Genomic DNA, 18,232 nt, shown 5'->3' on the forward strand with positions numbered 1-18,232 from the left:
CAGTATGCACAGTCAAGTCAGAATATTATGACCAATGGTCAAGACCCCACAGAGCCACCATAGTGCAGGTATTTTTTGTTTGGATGGTGGGTCATTTTTTTAGCACTGTTGTGACACAGACATAGTGGTATAGTGGTGGTGTGTTAGTGTGTATCAATGTGGTACAAGTGGATCAGACACGGCAGTGCTGCTGGAGTTTTTCAACACTTCATTGTCACTTCTAGACTGAGAACATTCCACCAACCAGAAATATCCAGCCAGCTGTCGTCGCTGTCCTATGAAAAATCCTTATCTACATTTTTGTCGATTTTTAGTTTACTACATAATTTGAACAAACAAACTGTTCCTTACACTGTGGCAAAATTTCTTGATCAACGGTCCAATAGAAACTCTTCAAAATGACCTGAAATAAACTCTTTTTACATTGACTTCCATTGAAAGTTTACAAGGTTTTTTCTCTCTCCTGTAAAGTTGCTGTTTTACATCTACAAGGTGGAGTAGCTCGTTAGGAGAGTCTAATAGTCATTGGAGAACAGGGTGAAAAGAGGATAATGATAATAAAGTGTGCAGAGAAACAAATCCAGGACTACAGTCCGTAATTATAGAACACCAAAGTGTTTCTACAGTTTATGATGAGTAGAGCTGATAAGATGGACATTAAGTGTAGGTACTAGAAGATGGTCATAATATTCTGACTGTGACCTTTAATGGGTATTCACTTCATTGTTTTTCTATTGTTTTTCTAAGGTCAAAAGTAATTCCTTTTCTCCTCTTTGGTTCCAGGACACCATTAGGAGGACCAACTATGTCTACAGCAGTAAAGTGACATACGCTTGCAATGCTGGTTATCGCCTGACTGGAAAGGCTGAACGTATATGCATGGCCAACAAGCAGTGGTCTAACAGTGATCCCCCAGCCTGTGTACTTTTGACCTGCCCCACACCTCCTGATATCAAGCATGGACTCTACAGTGGCTCCACCACTTTTGAGGTGGGAAGTAAGGTGGAATACATGTGCGATGAGGGATATGAACTCAATGGAGACGCAGTATGGACCTGTTTAAAATATGGCAAGTGGGACAAGAGCAAAATTCCACTCTGTTCTCCAGTTCAGTGTCAAGAACCACCTTTGGAAGACAACCATTTGGTACTGCGGAGCTTGGATTCAGACTCTGGAACTGTGGAGCTTTCTTGTGAGGATGGTTATGTGCTACATGGAGCAAGAACTCTTAGATGCACTCCATCCCAAGAATGGAATGACTCCTTCCCAGTCTGCAAGCAGGTGTCTTGTGGACCACCCCCAGACGTGTCCTTTGGTGATCCATCATCTGCATCTTTCTATTTCGGCAGTGTGATTACCTACTCCTGCATGGCTGGATTTACTCTTCGCAAAGAAGCTTCCGTTAGTTGCCAGGCGGATGGAAGTTGGAGTAAACCTTATCCAGAATGCATTCCTGTGGAATGTCCACATCCAGAGGAAATACCAAATGGCATAGTGGATGTGCAGGGCCTCATGTATCTGAGTACTGCCCTGTATAGTTGTAAGCCTGGGTATGATCTCGTAGGGAACTCCACAGTGTTATGTGGTCAGAGTGGCCTTTGGATTGGTGGGGTGCCTGCTTGTCACCCCATTGAATGCCCTCCACCTAAGGATATCCCCAATGGCTCTGCTAAGTACTCACGACTTCAGTTTAGCAGGTCTGTTACTTACTCCTGTCAGCGAGGATACCGTCTCGAAGGTCCAGAAACTCTTACTTGTCTGGAAAGTGGAAACTGGGACAAGGAGGTTCCATCATGCCAACAGATCTACTGCTCGCCTCCTAAACCTATTGACAATGGCTTCGTCGAAGGACGAGACCACAAGTTTGGTGTCACTATTTTCTACAGCTGCTTCCCAGGCTTCTTGCTCATGGGACAGAACCACCTGACTTGTGAAGAACATGGTTGGTCGAGTTCAGTGCCCACTTGCAGTCCAGCAGACTGTGGCCTTCCTCCACATATTGACTTTGGAGATTACTTTAAAATCCGAGACCCCTCTGCTGAGTTGTCTGGAGGAGACAACAAACTGGCTGGCCAACGTTCACCAACAGACACCAGCTTTTTGCATGGAACTATGGTCCAGTATCGCTGCCATTCAGGGTACGACATGAATGGTGGAGTTGTACTGGGGTGCCAAGAGGATGGGATATGGAATGGAACAGCTCCTGTGTGTGTGCCTGCCGAGTGTGAGGCACCACCTAATCCTGAGCATGGATTAGTAAAATTAACAGATACAGTACTGGGCAGTTTGGTGGAGTACAGCTGTGAAGAGGGCTATGAGCTAGAAGGACAAACAGTGCGACAGTGCGTCTCTGGTCGCCAGTGGAATGATGAGGCACCCCGATGCATTCCTATAAACTGTGGTGACCCCGGAGGCATTTCTAATGGTGAAGTGGTGGGAAGATCTTTCTATTTTAAGGAAGTGATCCATTATGAGTGCCATGCAGGATTTATCTTACAAGGTTCGGAATCTAGGACTTGCCAAATGGATGGTAAATGGGACGGCAAAGCACCATTGTGTAGGGCTGTGTCTTGTGGGCATCCTGTAATCTCGAATGATGTGCAAGTGAATGGAGACAGTTATACCTTTGGAAAGCGCCTGGTCTTCAGTTGCAACCCTGGGTTTATCCTGCACGGAGCAGCCACTAGTGTTTGCCTGGCCAACAGCACCTGGAGTGAAAGTGCTCCTAAATGCCTCCCAGCTGACTGTGGTCGACCCCCTATCATAAGGAACGGCCATGCCAGGGGGACTAATTATGGGTATAATGGAAAAGTAACGTACAAATGTGACGTAGGCTATACCTTGATAGGAAATCCTTCTCTTGTCTGTAGAGGTGATGGACTGTGGGATGATCCTCCACCTCGATGTGATATAGTCACATGTGACCCTCCCGAGGACATCAGTCATGGCTTCCTCAATGGCTCTAGTTTTAACTTTGATGATCTTGTGGAGTATATCTGTTTCCCGGGCTATGAGATAGCTGGAAGTCCAATTTTGCGCTGTACGGCAGATGGCACCTGGATCGGGGAAGTGCCACAATGCCGACCATGCATGTGCAACCCACCGGTGCTGAAGTTTGGTGCAGTGCTTGGCCGAGATCACACCTGTGGGGCCAGTATCTGGTTCCGGTGCGATGAGGGTTATAAAACTCTAGGACCTACTGAGGCTGTGTGTGACAAGGGTGGAGTGTGGAGTCCAGGGGTTCCTATCTGTAGCAGGGGGAGATGTTCCACTCCTCCACCAGCTGTACCCAATGCTGTTGTAACAGGTGGTGCTACTACAGGGGATACCGTCACCTATGGATGTAGGCCAGGCTACTCTTTGAGGGGACACCCAAATCTATCCTGTGGAAGACTGGGTAGATGGGGAGTACCTAGTCTACACTGTGACCCTGTGTCCTGTGGGGAGCCCCCTCCTGTCCCAAATGCAATGATTGTAGGGTCCGCTTTTACCTATGGCAGCAAGGCTCAGTACAAGTAAGTTTCAAGTTTCAGCACAAGTCCAAATCAGCAATGTTACAACATTTGAGAATGTCTTCTGTCTGTTTATTATTATGTGCTTTAACTGTCCAATGTATTTGCATTGTTTCAGGTGTTCAGAGGGATTTGAACCAGTAACACAGACGGACTCAGTCCACTGTCAGAGCGATGGTACTTGGTCCAAACACAGTGTGAGGTGTCGGCCGAAACCGTGCAGCCTGCCCAGCAACCTTACCAATGTTGTGGTGGCAGGAGATCAGCTCACACCAGTAGGAGGCACCATCACAATCTCCTGCAAGCCTGGGTTTTATCTTGAGGGACCAGGGCTATCTGAATGTGGGGTATGGCTTTTTTTTCATCAATTTTTTACTTTAGGTAACTTTCCCACCTTAGTCACATTTCATGTACATATTTATGTATACACATTAAATTTGATTTTAAGTGATTTTAAGTTCCTGGTACTAAGTATGAAAATGTATAATTTAGCAATAATACATGTGAGGCAGTGCTATAACGTGCAAAATTGGTCATAGGCACAAAATCAGCACAGCAGTGTCAATATTACACGTTATAGCACAAACCTTGAGAGTATTATTGCGATTATACCACAGTTCCATCATCGCTGTATATTGAAAGCTTTTGAGTTAAAGAGGACAAGAAAATACAATCTGTTTGGTTATAAAAACTCTGCGAGTTAAAATAGTTCCGTTGCTGCTCTGTTTGTAGCTGCACTGTTTGGCTTGTAAGAGCAGCATTGTTGCTAGATTACCTGTATGTGGAGGAGTAGTACATGGAGAGCTTTGGTTACAGTGCATTATCAACTGATAATGGCACTCATAAAACCCCTCTCAGCCAATCACATTGCAAAGTCGGAACTAACTGTGGTATCATTTTTTATAATAATATATAAATAATATAAATACATAAATTACTCCTAATGTAGTGTACTATTTTATACATATTTTCTTTTTGTTTTTGCTATCATCGATTTTAAAAGGAAAAAAAACACATTGATATACGTATAACTAAAATTCGGGTGCAAAAGTTTTCCTAGAATAGATGATAGATTCATAATGATTTTTTTATATGATCTAGCTTTTTGGCAGATGGTCTCCATCTTTCTCTTCAAATTCCTGTGTGCTGGTGTTCTGTGATAAGCCCCACCCCCTTCTCCACGGCATCATTAAAGGCGAGAGCTACAGTTATGGGGACACTGTTACGTACACATGTTTGCCAGGCTTTGAACTACAGGTTTGTCCGAATGATTATTTGGGTTCCTGACTTTCTTTGATGACTAGTAACGACTCAGCAACAGCCTTAGCCTAGTTTACATTGTTATTACCAAATAGTAATATTAGAAAAAAATTGTAATATTAAAAGTCAAAGAGTAATGTATGTAAGTTTAAAATATAGTTGGATTAGCTAATATAAATACATGTGACTTTCATGGACTTGAGACATATGATATGAGACTATATTTTATTGTTATATAAAGTGCAGTAAAGTCATTGTCCAGTAAAGCCTTTCTTATAATATCAAAAAATAGTTCAGAACTACCCAAAATTACATGCTGAAATTTCCCAGAAGGGAGTGTGTACTAAACAAAGTATCACTAGAATTACATTTACTTATTCATTTCTGTATTTTTTCTCTCCACCACAGGGTGACGCTGTTCAGATTTGTCAGGGAGACAAAAAATGGAGTGGGGCTCAGCCTCTCTGTGTTGGTGAGTCTCTCTCACATAATGTGTATTATTTTATGTGCCTGAATTGTAATTGTTAGTAGATATATAAAGCTCTGAAAAAAGGGGGCACCACTTAAAAATTATGAGTTTCTTTGATTTTACACAATTGAAAACCTATATAATCAAGAGGAAAATTGATGATCAAAAGCCATCAAACCAAGCTGAACTTCCAAAAGCAGTGTATAAGACTGATGCAGGAAAACCTGCCAAGATGCACTAAAACTGTGTTTATTAATAACCAGGATTATTCCATCAAATATTGATTTCTGAACTCTTAAAACTTTATTAATATAAACTTGCATTTTCTTTGCCTTATTTGAGGTCTGAAAGCTCTGCATCTTTTTGTTATTTCAGCCATTTCTCATTTTCTGCAAATAAATGCTCTAAATTACTATTTATTACTATTAATATTTTTATTTGGAATTTGGGAGAAATATTGTCCGTAGTTTATAGAATAAAACAACAATGTTCACTTAACTCAAACATATACCTATAAAAAGCAAAATCAGAGAAACTGATTCAGAAACTGAAGTGGTCTTGTAAAAGGCAGGCCATTATTTAATTTATCTCACATCTAGGCTCATGATTCACATGGTCTAAGTTTATTTTTTCCTCTTATTTTTTAGCAGTTTCCTGTGGTCCTCCACCCTCTGTGGAAAATGCTGTTTCACTGATGACTGGTGAGTCATATGAGAGTAAAGTCACGTATGTGTGTGACTCTGGACTGGAACTGATAGGCCCACAGAATCTCACATGTCAGGCTAATGGATCGTGGAGCTTACCTACACCAACCTGTGAAGGTAAAGCAACACAATAGCTGATCATTCAGGCTTTTGTTTGGTGCACACTTTATTACATGCTGTATTTCCACACCCATGCAATTTGTCTTCATTTCTCTTAGCACCTGAAGACTGTCCCAGGCCTGAGAGTATACTACATGGGAAGGTGCAGGAACACAGCCAGGCCAATGGGGGGAAGGCTCTTGAGATTTTCTGTGATAAGGGCTACGCTCTGCAGGGGGACTCCCACATTGTTTGCATGGAAAACGGCTCCTGGAGCTCACCTTTTCCCATCTGTTCACGTAAGACTGCTAGAGACTCACTGCTCTGCCAGTTAGCAGAAGTTTTACTCCTAGAACTTTATTTGAGACAGCTTTTTTTATTCAACAAATAAATAATTGACACTTTCACTAAAACAACATATTATTCTGCTCTCTAAATGATTTTTATTAAGAGGAATCTCTTAATATTATCATTTGTGATTTTATAATGATATAATTTATTATTTATTATTTATTAGCTATGAAACCCCAGCTGGCCACCGACTCAACTGTCAATAGATGTTGATATCTAGTTACATGCCAGTCATAATTTCAAGTGACCAAAAAGTGGTCACAACAATATTGCAACAAATAACATTTTAATTTAATAAAATAAAAAATAAAATGGCCAAAACCCAATGCCTGCTAAATATCACAATGTTAAAATTCTTGTTTTCTTAAATATGTCTTAATATGTTGTTTGTTTTAAGTCATGGGGTTAAGTCATTAGGTTAAACAACCTAAAAAAACGTAATGAGTGTGGTTATTTAATGAATTATATAATTACTTATAATCAGACTCCTGGAGCTATCTGATAATTCAAGTCTTCATGTAAAAAAAAACTTACTCTGATTTCTTAAATTGCATTAGACCCTAGAAATTTGATTAATGAAATTGTTTTAGTAGTTGGATTTCACAGCACATGTAAATGCTTATTCCTATCATGTGTGCACATGCATGTAAATGTAACAGGATAGAACAAACCCAGTTAAAATATATATATATATATATATTTTATATTTATTGAGAGAAAGCTGTAAGAAGGACAACATAGAAACTTTACTTTTCCAGTAAAGTGGCTCATTGTTTACAAAAAATGAAGTTTATGTAACATCCTTCTGTGTGATTATTGGATGGTGGCAAATTAGAATATCTGTTTACTGACTGACTCCTGTAATCCTGAAATTTTCCTGATTATTATTATAATTATTATTATTAAGTGAATGTTTATATTCTCAATGCCTTTCTAATGTTAAAGATTTGAATTGATATGTTACTTTGATTTATATTTTATATCTATACAACTTTGTTTTTTGACATAAACCAGATCATTATTTTTTAAGTCTGATTTTATGCTGATAAAAAACAACTTAACTAAGTTTGACTCACAGTTTTTTAATAAGCTGATTGAGCAAAATGTCTTCAGAAAAGTTTGAGCAACAATTCTTTTTAAGTTGAGTCAGCAAGGAAATATTTTGGAGGAATGTGGTATCAGGTTTAAGTTAATTACTTTCTGATGTAAAAATCTATAATATATTTCCTGCTGGGACATTTCACTCTGACCCATTTTTTCTCTCCTGCTTTGAAGAGGCAAAATGTTCTATAGGAATGTAGAAGTGAAACATTCACATCATTTTTGCCATTTTTTTACATTCCTTTCACCCTCCCACAAATCCATATCTTACCTCCTTACCTGTGTATCTGATCTCAGCCAGGTCCTGTGCTGCTGGGTAGCAGAGCGTGCACAGACCTGCACGTATTTCTAACTCATTCTCTCTAAAGAACACATGCAGACACTGTTGTTCTGCTCTGTCTGTGCGGACGGTGAATTGCCTCACTGAATGTGATGCAAACTAAAGTCTGTCTGAGAAAAAAAATCCTGTAAACAACATTGATCAACAAAGTAAAACAAATCTCTTGCAGCAGATTCTGCTTTGTGCTGAGCTGGTTCTCACGCAGCAGATCTGACTGACAGCAGATCAATGATGGTCATGTGGATCGCTATCCACTATCTGTTTTTTTTGTTTGTTTTTTTGCACAGTGAGCATTTACTGAATCCCTTAGTATGCACAGTTATTCGAGTTTAACAGTTTATTGAGAATTTATACATGTTTATCTATGTAGGAATATTTCAAATCATCTTGTCAGTGGATCCAGGTTTTCATTACTCATTCCTACAGCTGAAAAATAACTCGAATGAGCTGTTTTCTATGTACTGGGTCACTGGCATAAAAGGATTTTCAACAGGCCATTTTTTAAATCTTAAAATTGTTCAAACATTAAGACTGTTGACTACAAATATGTTCACGTTTAAAAAATTTTATTAAGTGATCATACAGAAAAAAAATTCCCTTTAAAATGCTTACAAAATGTTTTTTTTAAACAAAATACTTTATCATAGAATTTATTGAATTATTTGACAAGTTTGTAACATGTAACATGTCTATTAACAAAGTGAGTTTTTGTAAGTGATGATCTTATACATTTTTTATGTTGTAATGTCAAGACAGACTTCAAGACAGTAATTAACAGATCATTTTTGTCCTGTAAATCATATAAATATATAATGGTGTCTCTAATAACTGTGTAGTTACACATTAGCAATGTAATGTCCATGTAATAACAGTGTAACTACTGGTGAATTATGCCCTTTTACACATTTATTACAGTTGTATAGGTTAAGTAATTGCACACGTGTCAATGTCAGTTTAGACTTGTGTGTACTTTCACATGTTATGGCGTGTGAATTTTCACATGTAACAGTGTCTGTGTGTGTGTGATTAGTGTCTTCACAAAGGTTTGAGCAACAATTCTTGTTAAGTTGAGTCACAAGGAAATATTTTGGGGGGGGGGATGTGGTACCAGGTTTGAGCATTTAAAAATATTTTTAATTATAGAGTCATCTTTTTTTGACGTTAAATTATAATGTAGTTCCTGCTGGGACATTTCACTCTGACACATTGTTTTCTCTTCTGCTTTGAAGAGGCGAAATGTTCTATAGGAATGAAGAAGTGAAACACAGACCTGAGTCAGCGCTATAGAGTCCTCCAATTACTCAAAACCTGAGGAAAACAGCAAAACAACAGAAATGTAACTGTATATAACCTATACAAATGTAATCAATCTGTAACAATGCGTATTTCACCAGTACCTCCACTGTTATTACGTAGATTGTTATTAAGAGACAGTTATTATAAAGCGGGACCAAAGTGTTCTAAAAATATCATAAACTTAAGCATACTATACTAGCCTTTAATACTGCAGACACATAAATTAGATCATTTGTCTTACAATGTATTACAATTGCTGCTATTAAAGGTCGCAGCACATGATATTTTGACACTTCAAATAATAAAATTTCATAATTAAGTGTGTGTTTTGTCAGAAAAAAAAGCATTTAAAGGAGATGTACAGGGGTTGGAACAATGAAACTGAAACACCTGTCATTTTAGTGTGGGAGGTTTCATGGCTAAATTGGAGCAGCCTGGTGGCCAATCTTCATTAATTGCACATTGCACCAGTAAGAGCAGAGTGTGAAAGTTCTATTATCAGGGTAAGAGCACAGTTTTGCTCAAAATACTGCAATGCACACAACATTATGAGTGACATAAGAGGATAAATTGTTGATGCCACGGTATCCAGGGTAATGTCAGCATACCACCAAGAAGGACGAACCACATCCAACAGGATTAACTGTGGACGCTGTAAGAGAAAGCTGTCTAAAAGGGATGTTCGGGTGCTAATCCGGATTTTATCCAAAAAACATGAAACTTTAGGTTACTTGCGTAACCCCGGTTCTCTGATAGCATGAGTGAGGTGTCTCACTATGGGATACGCCCCTTCCGCGTATGCCTCAGAAGCTCTATTCCACTACGCCAGCCAATGAGGCTGGCTGACAGCTGTGACGCTCGTGCTCCCACCCCCCGTATATAATATGGTGGCACAGCGTCACCTCCTCATTCAAAAAACAGGCACACCTCTTCCTCGCTTCACGCTGCAAGGAGGGTGGTCTGGTGAGACACCTCACTCATGCTATCAGAGAACCGGGGTTACGCAAGTAACCTAAAGTTCTCTTTCAAGCATTCGTTTCGGTGTCTCACTATGGGATATCCTAACTCCCGTATTGTCAGACAAGCCTGCCTGAACACACTGTCAACCAGCTAAGCCTCACAGTGGAGACTGAGTGTTCCCCGAGCCGGCGCTCAGCACCGCATGTGCTATAGTAGGTGCTGTTATGTCCAGTTTATAAAATCTGGTGAACGTATGAGGCGAGGACCAGCTCGCCGCTGCACACACCTCCTGAATAGAAAGGCCACTAAAGACCGCCCATGAGGTCGCTATGCCTCTCGTGGAGTGTGCCCGGATGCCAGGCGGGACTGCTAGCCCCTTACTGGTGTATGCCAAAGCGATCGCTTCTGAAATCCAGTGCGATAGTCTTTGTTTAGTAATAGCTCTCCCTGTGTACGGCTTAGCCCAAGATACGAAAAGCTGATCACTCTTCCTAAAGCTTTTAGATTTGTCCACATAGATACGCAGCGCTCGCACAGGACATAGTGCATTTAACCGCTGCTGGTTATGTGAGGTAAAAGGCGGTGGATAAAATGCCTGCAGCTCCAAAGGGAGACAAGGCTGAATGACTTTGGGAATAAAAACAGGGTTTGGACGCAAACATATCTTTGTATCCCCCTGCGAAAACTGCATACATGAGGAGTGCACAGAAAATGCATGTATCTCACTCACGCGTTTAGCTGAGGCCAAGGCTAACAAGAATGCTGTCTTAAAAGACAGGATCTTAAAGTCTACCTGGTCCAGAGGTTCAAAAGGTGCTGCCGACAAGGCTTCAAGCACCAATGACAAATCCCAAGATGGAGACAAGGGTCTGGAGACTGGTAGCAACCGCCGTGCCCCCTTCATAAAGCGGCACACTAAAGGATGCTGTCCCACTGTTTTCCCTTCAAATCCCACATGGCACGAAGCAATAGCTGCGAGGTAAACCATAACTGTGGAGAAAGACCTGCCTTTATCAATCAGGTCTTGGAGGAAAAACAGTATAATATAATCCCCACAGAACATTGAAACGGAGTTTCAAGTTTTTCTGAACACCACTGTTCAAACACCCCCCACTTGTATCCATAGAGGGACCTAGTGGAGGGGGCCCTCGCACTCTGAATGGTTTTAATAACATTAGGCGGTAAGCCTGTTGCACTTAAGTTAAACCACTCACGGGTCAGACCTAAAGGACTAGGCGCACCGGGTGTGGAGGAAACATCCCCCCCCCTGCCTAAGTCAGTAGATACCTGCGCAGTGGGAGGGGCCAGTGGTTGCCCTGGAGAAGCTGTGTGACTGCCGTCAGCCAATGCTTGTCCGGCCCATGTGGAACCCCCAAGACTACAGTCAGACCTCTCTCTCTTACTCTGGCTAGAGTTGGGGAGATTAATGTTATCAGTGGGCATGCGTAAAACAGTGTGCGCATCCATTCGCGTGGATAAGCGCCGACCCCCAGAGTGGCACTCCGATTGTGCGGCGAGTAAAACAGAGGGCACTACGCATTCACTAGTGACGCAAACAGATCCAGCGTTACTCTCCCGTAACGCTACGAAATCTGTTAGACACTGCTCCATAAAATCAGTCTGCGTGCCAGCGTGCATACCGGATGGGAACGCAGCCCTGCCTGGCGACTGACATACACCGCTGCTGCCGTACTCTCTGTCCTCACGAGAACGTGGTATCTCTTTAGAACAGGGAGAAAAAGTCTGAGTGTTAGCTGAACCGCCAGCATCTACGGACAGTTTATGTGCATATATAGCTGTCGGTGATTCCACCTGCCATCCACTGTCCTCTCTTCGTGCATGCCCCCCCAAACAGACAAATCTGTTGTCACTACTTGTCTGGCATGCACTGTGCGCATAGGGACACCCTGTGTTAGGAAGCGCTCGCGCTTCCACTGACACAAAGCCATCAGCGCCGTTCGGGTGATTTTCACTCTCTAGCGCATGTGACGTAACTGGTCCAACCTGAGCGAGGCCACTCAGCGCCGAAACTCCCTCATGAACCATCGGTCCAGAGGGACACCGTCTATAGCTGAGGCCATCATGCCCAAAGGTGGGAATATAAGCTTCAGCAGAGCTAAATAAACTATCATTTTGAACGTGCGTGTCCGTAAATGATTGTTTAGAGCATGTAAATGCAAAATAGGTCTCACTAGTAAGAACCGGGAGTAGAACATGCCCCGAACTTGTCTGGGTGATGCTACTCTCATTGCTCTTTCCTTCAGTAATTGGGAAATTTCCCCCTAAAGAATGTGAGCCGATTCCCCTGGGGCTGGAGAATGAACAAGACCCCTGAAACGGGGAGGCCGAATGTCGAACTGCAGCCTGCAGACATTTCGCTTTGCTCTGAGCACCTCGCGAGATAAGACGCATGTGCTCCCGTTGTCCAGCTATGGGGCGTTCGCGCCCTCTAGCGGAAACGGAGTGCAACTGCAACTGCCGTCCACTGCGCATGCGCGACACGGCCGCGTCAGGATAGCGTGTGTGATGCTTTCTAGCCCAGAAAGCAGGGAAACTTTCTGAAGCTTTTGTTCTAAGCATTTTATGTTTTGCAACATTTTGTGTTTTATTTTGACTCATAACATATGACAAGCATAAAACACAGAAACACTTCGCTTTATTTAACACATCACTGCTACAATGAGTGAGGGTGTGCTTGGTGTCCGAACTGGGCATGTTTGGCACACGGAACATACGGGAGCGCTGGAACTGCATTCCGCCTGAACATTGGGGAGGGGAGCCAGCTAAACGGGGGTAGATTGGCTCCCTCCTGGCGCCAGATACCCATCAGGCTGACTTCTTCTGCCTCCTCACTATCCCCGTAGGTGGGTTGGAGGGCGGCTGGGCAGCTTGTGGGGGTGGCTGGGGCTTCCTAGACCAAGCAGCCTTACTCTCAGCGCTTCCGCTTTGACCCGGCTTGTCCATCTGGTGTTTCGGCCGTTTGGGGATGCGAAAGCTGACAGTCGGACGGGCCGCCGCCTGCGTGAAAGTAGAGCGAGGGGGGGGTGAGGGGCCAGGCTGTGATTTCCTGGGTAGGCACAGCTGGAGCGCTTCATCATCCCTTTTCTTTTCTTCGCACCGCTTCTGCATCAGTGCGAGAGCGGAGCCGAAGATGCCCCCGGGCACAACTGGTGCATCCAGAATGGCCTCTTTCTCCCTGTCTGAGAGATTCGCTAAGTTCAGCCACCTGCCTCTTTCCTGGACAACCATAGTGGCCAAGGCTTTGCCTGCCGCTTGGACCGCACATCTCTGAAGACGGAGGGAGAGATCCGTAATCACACAAATCTCCTCCCACTGAGGTGAGCCTGGCGTGGCTGACGTGTCGTCCTGCAGCTCAGCCTGGTAGGCTGTAAGCATGGAGATGGCGGGCTCTCACAGACAGGGCGACCGCTTTATAAGCCCGATCGGTCATGCTGGACTGAAAGCGGTCTGCTTTGGAGGGCAGCGTGGGGCTGGAGACTGCTGAGCGGCTGGGGTGCAGGTGTGCTGCTACCAGGGGCTCCATGGGAGGCATGCGAAGAAGGCCTTCTTTCTCCATACCCTCCAGATCAAGAGCAGATGCTCCTTGGATAGGAGTTTTTCCCGTAAAGGGCTTCTCCTTCCAGCATGTAGCTAACTCCTCCATAAACTCTGGAAATATGGGGAGTAGCTGTCTCGCTGCCCGCTTCGCCCTAGGCAATCTCTTTCCCTCGTAGCGTGACTTAGCGGTCTCCGCTAGCACGGCCGGCCACGGGATGTTCAGCTTTTCAGCTGCACGCTTGAGCACATCCTGGAGGTCCACATTCAGAAACTGAGAGGGTGGTGTCCCTCCCGATTCATCAGTGAGCTCCATGGCACATGGGAGTGTAGCCATCTGGGCGGAGGGGAGGAACGGGGAATCACTGAATTCATCATCCTCGTCAGAGATGAGAAATTCGGATCCGGCGTCCAAATCATCCTCTTCTCCCTCCAGCTCATCCTCTTCTGCGTCCAGCAGAGTGGGGAGGGGGGCGAGGGTGTCTAGCTGGTCACCCCAGCTTAACCCCGCGGGAGTGGATGATGCAGCGGGCATGGCGACCTGCTGTGTACTGGGCGGATTCGCATCGCCTGATATGAGCGGGTCCCCGCTCGACAGGCTGACTTGGCGTGCCAGCCTGTGGCGTAGGCTTTTGACAGTGAACCGCGCGCAGTGATCACACGAACCGGGATCTTTCAGCGCTGCCTGGGCGTGTCGCAGCCCGAGGCAAGCGGCGCATATGTGGTGCGTGTCCCTGCTAGATATTTTATTACCGCAGGGACACGACCGTGCGGGTTCACTATCCCCACTCGGCACTGCCTGCATTGCTGCAAACAATTAGCTAGTGTGCTAATTTGTGCTAAACTGCGCTATTCGGGGGACGATGGCGTGGTGGCCAATCTATTTCACCGTTAGCACAGGGAGCTAATAACTAGCCGCAGCGCTAAAGCTAATTTGGTGTTTAGCTTAGCTTGGCTCGTTAGCTTAGCTAGTTCGTTTAGCCGTCGTTTGGAGACAGCCCGACTAAACAGGAAAATATTCGGTCTATGGTGAAGACCTAAATAAATCCTCTTTCTCTTCAAAGTCGCTAAGCGCCCGGCGACGGAGGTATTAACTCCGTCTGTGGACTGTTTAGCTTAGGCGGCCTGTAGAAGAGAGAGTGTGTGTATGGAGGCTTCTGGAGTGAAGCGAGAAGAAGGTTTTGAATGAGGAGGTGACGCTGTGCCACCGTATTATATACGGGGGGTGGGAGCACGAGCGTCACAGCTGTCAGCCAGCCTCATTGGCTGGCGTAGTGGAATAGAGCTTCTGAGGCATACGCGGAAGGGGCGTATCCCATAGTGAGACACCGAAACAAATGCTTGAAAGAGAACCACGGCTAAAATCACGACAGAATTCAATGTGCACCTCAACTCTCCTGTTTCCACCAGAACTGTCCGTCGGGACAATAAATTATTGTGGTCTAAAACCAGGTGTTTCAGTTTCATTGTCCAACCCCTGTACTTCATGTATGTCATCATTTTATGCATTTAATTTTTTTTTTTTTTTTTTCTGAAAATAATGTAGTCTGACTGGCGTCTCGTCTCTTATTTACTCAGGTACAGGTAGTGGATAAAAAGCTGGAGTCTAGCACAGTTCCTGCTTCCTGTGTAAATGTTTATGCTGGTTACTGAACTGCACTGTACTGCACTGAATCTCTTTACCCTCTTTACAGCCAAGTCATGCCCACCTCTACCTGGCTGGCCAGCAAACTCCACAGTGTTCCTAGTGGGTCAGACCAAATCAATCAGATGTCCCAGAGGTCAGCAGGCCAAAGGTCACAAGGGTAAAATCATTACCACCATAACCTGCAGGAGTGACCAAACATGGAGTCCAATCAACACAGTTTGTGAGAGTGAGTAGACATAATATATCTCATTAATATTAATGCTATACTAGCACACGTACACAAACATGCCAGAAGTCATGGTACAGGAATGAGTATTACATTACATTACATTACATTACATTTAGGAGAAACTTTTATCCAAGGCAAAAACTTTTTTTTTAGGCAGGGTCTAAAGGAGGTCTATGGGGAAATAGTGGGATAGACGAGGAAAGGAGGGGGAGAAGTGACTGAGTTTAGAAGTAGTTAGTTTGTTAGAGGCGTTAGGAGAGTATGTGCTCTTTAAAGAGCTCTGTCTTTGATATTCCATGTACACCTATAACGCACGACTTTAGAAATGAGAGGTCTGATCCATCTGCCTTCCACTATTAGATCTCACTTAGTGGTCAAGTTACTCACTGAACAAAACACTTTCACTTTTACCATAGATTGAACATTAACTAGAACATGGGAAAAGTGTTGACCTTTAGTGCTGTTTTTACTCTACTGTTTATCACATGCTAGTGTGCAGGTTTTAGTTTCATAATGATACACGACACCTCTTTGATACCCCATCCCATCCCACACACACGTACACACACATACACACATGTACACACACACGTACACAAAACAAAATGCAAAACGTTAAAGGGGTTTTTCCAGCAGTGTTGATGGTTTCCTGTGTAAAACAGTTTCTCTCTCTCTCTGTATCTCGTTCTGCACGCTGATCCCTCAGTGGTGTAATTTGATAACACCTCCACTGTTGTCTCTCTTTTCCTTTAATATTTTATTATCCTCTTCTTTCCTTTCTAAGTACTTAATCCAGTATAGTACAGTCATGATATATTATGTCATGATATATTATATATATATATTAGTCTCAGGTATATTTGATCATCATCTAGCATAGAGACAAACTAAATCCAACTCTGTCCACACAGAAAAGTTTATACACCCATTTTATATAAATATATAAAAATAAAAACATAAACATAAAAAAAAATAATACAATCCCTGACTTTCAACTAATATATTGAGGGTTAAGTGCTAATGTGAAAAAAAATACTGGCATGTAGATTTCTGCTTAAATTAAAATTATATTATGTAATTTATATGACAACCAATTGAATAATTCAGTGTTTCAATAAAAAAAATGCTAACTTGATCGTATTATGGAGTTTTACAATTCTGCAAATTTGGTTAGTGGTTTTGGGGGTTAGCTCCTCCTCTTCCTTTGTATGACCTTAATTAAGAACATGCATGCTTTCGTTTTTCTGTGGGGCTGAGCTATATGAATGCTGCTGTTTTTGAAGTCAAAAAAACTGTATATACTGTTGTAGATGTTCTGTAAATTAAAATAAGTAATCTAGAACTATCTCTATATCCCTTTATATATTTGTGTATTTATCTGATCTATTTTATTATTATTTTATATAAGTCTATTTTATTTTGTCTTTGTATTATTTGTATTATGTTAACAATTGCTCTTTGTGTGTAAACTGGACTGTGAGCATACTATTTTGTTCCATTTAATGCGCCACATGTGATGTGAAAAAAAAATCTCCTGGAATCCTCAGAGAGGTTTGAGGTGAAATGGTTTATTGTAAAGAAACTGTCCAAAAGTTTTTTTAAAGTAATGGTCCAGTCCAAAAAGTCCAGTTACTACACTGTCCATGTAATAATGTACTATAGTGTAATGATAGGTAAATCGTGGTGGAGAAAAATAAATATGATAGTGCTTGCGTTAGAAGGAGGCAAAATATATGTTTAAGGTCAAAATCTTAATTTTGAAATATATATATATATATGTTTTAGCCTGATATCATATTTCTAAACTATTTAAAATAAAACTTTTAGACCAAAATAATATATCAGAATTATTTAGAATTATGTGTTTTTGGCCAAGATCTTATCTCAGAAATACAAATATAAGTTTTAGTCTGATATCTCTAAACTATTTAAATATAACTTTTATGCCGAAATAGTATTGTTTGTTAAGGCCAAAACACTATCAAAATGTATTTACAAATATACATTTATAAATATGAATATATATATATATATACACGCAGCCCATATAATGAAAGGTTTTAAATAAATTATTTTATCTCTAAAATAAATATTTAAATATGTTTTAGGTCAAAATCATATCTCAAAAATATTTTGAGATATTAGTTTTTGTCCAAAATCTCTTAAATTGCTGTGATTCAGATATTGTCATCGCTACTGTGATAAATTGAATAAAACCAGCATGCAGAAGAGTTATCTTTGAATGCTGATTTAAACATATAACAGAGTTAAGACACAGGTAAGCTTACCTCACAGAGGCTCACAGAGACCATGACAGGCACATCTCCACATTGTGACAGTCTGCGGAGCTGCAGGATTGGCTGTGCAGCAGGATTAGGGGTGGGGCATTGGGAGCAAAACTCTAATATTTGAATTTGATGCAGTTTTTTTTAATAGCATGCCTACTAACTCCATGATGCCATCTTTTAAACCCTCCTTAACCTTTCCTGAGAAGCTAATTGCCTGGCCCAATACATCTTGACCCTACACAGGGGTGTCCTGCGGCCCCCCTCTGTACATGGCTAATGGAGTGGTCCGTGGGGCTGTGTTCCAGTTTGGTGATGTGGCGGCGTACTCATGCTTCCCGGGCTACGTCATGGAAGGCAATGGCCGGAGTGTGTGCTTGGAGAATGGCACATGGACTCCGCCCCCTGCCTGTAGAGGTAGAG

At 42.4% G+C, this 18,232-nt stretch overlaps 1 protein-coding gene across 4 annotated transcripts in view; it reads left to right on the forward strand.

Annotated features, from left to right (window-relative positions):
• svep1 (sushi, von Willebrand factor type A, EGF and pentraxin domain containing 1) overlaps nucleotides 1-18,232 on the forward strand; it is a 159,931-nt gene that overhangs the window by 123,147 nt on the left and 18,552 nt on the right. For 2 of the 4 annotated variants that reach the window (XM_022678487.2, XM_022678485.2), the window contains exons 38-45: nucleotides 784-3,515; nucleotides 3,631-3,859; nucleotides 4,614-4,769; nucleotides 5,181-5,244; nucleotides 5,889-6,062; nucleotides 6,164-6,343; nucleotides 15,342-15,521; nucleotides 18,056-18,226. In XM_022678487.2, the coding sequence (XP_022534208.2) occupies nucleotides 784-3,515; nucleotides 3,631-3,859; nucleotides 4,614-4,769; nucleotides 5,181-5,244; nucleotides 5,889-6,062; nucleotides 6,164-6,343; nucleotides 15,342-15,521; nucleotides 18,056-18,226 (3,886 nt within the window). The remainder of the gene's footprint in view (nucleotides 1-783; nucleotides 3,516-3,630; nucleotides 3,860-4,613; nucleotides 4,770-5,180; nucleotides 5,245-5,888; nucleotides 6,063-6,163; nucleotides 6,344-15,341; nucleotides 15,522-18,055; nucleotides 18,227-18,232) is intronic. The other 2 variants (XM_022678486.2, XM_022678488.2) reach the window with 2 other exon arrangements.

The sequence above is a fragment of the Astyanax mexicanus genome, chromosome 8 (assembly GCF_023375975.1).
Source record: "Astyanax mexicanus isolate ESR-SI-001 chromosome 8, AstMex3_surface, whole genome shotgun sequence".
NCBI classification, from domain to species: domain Eukaryota; kingdom Metazoa; phylum Chordata; class Actinopteri; order Characiformes; family Acestrorhamphidae; genus Astyanax; species Astyanax mexicanus.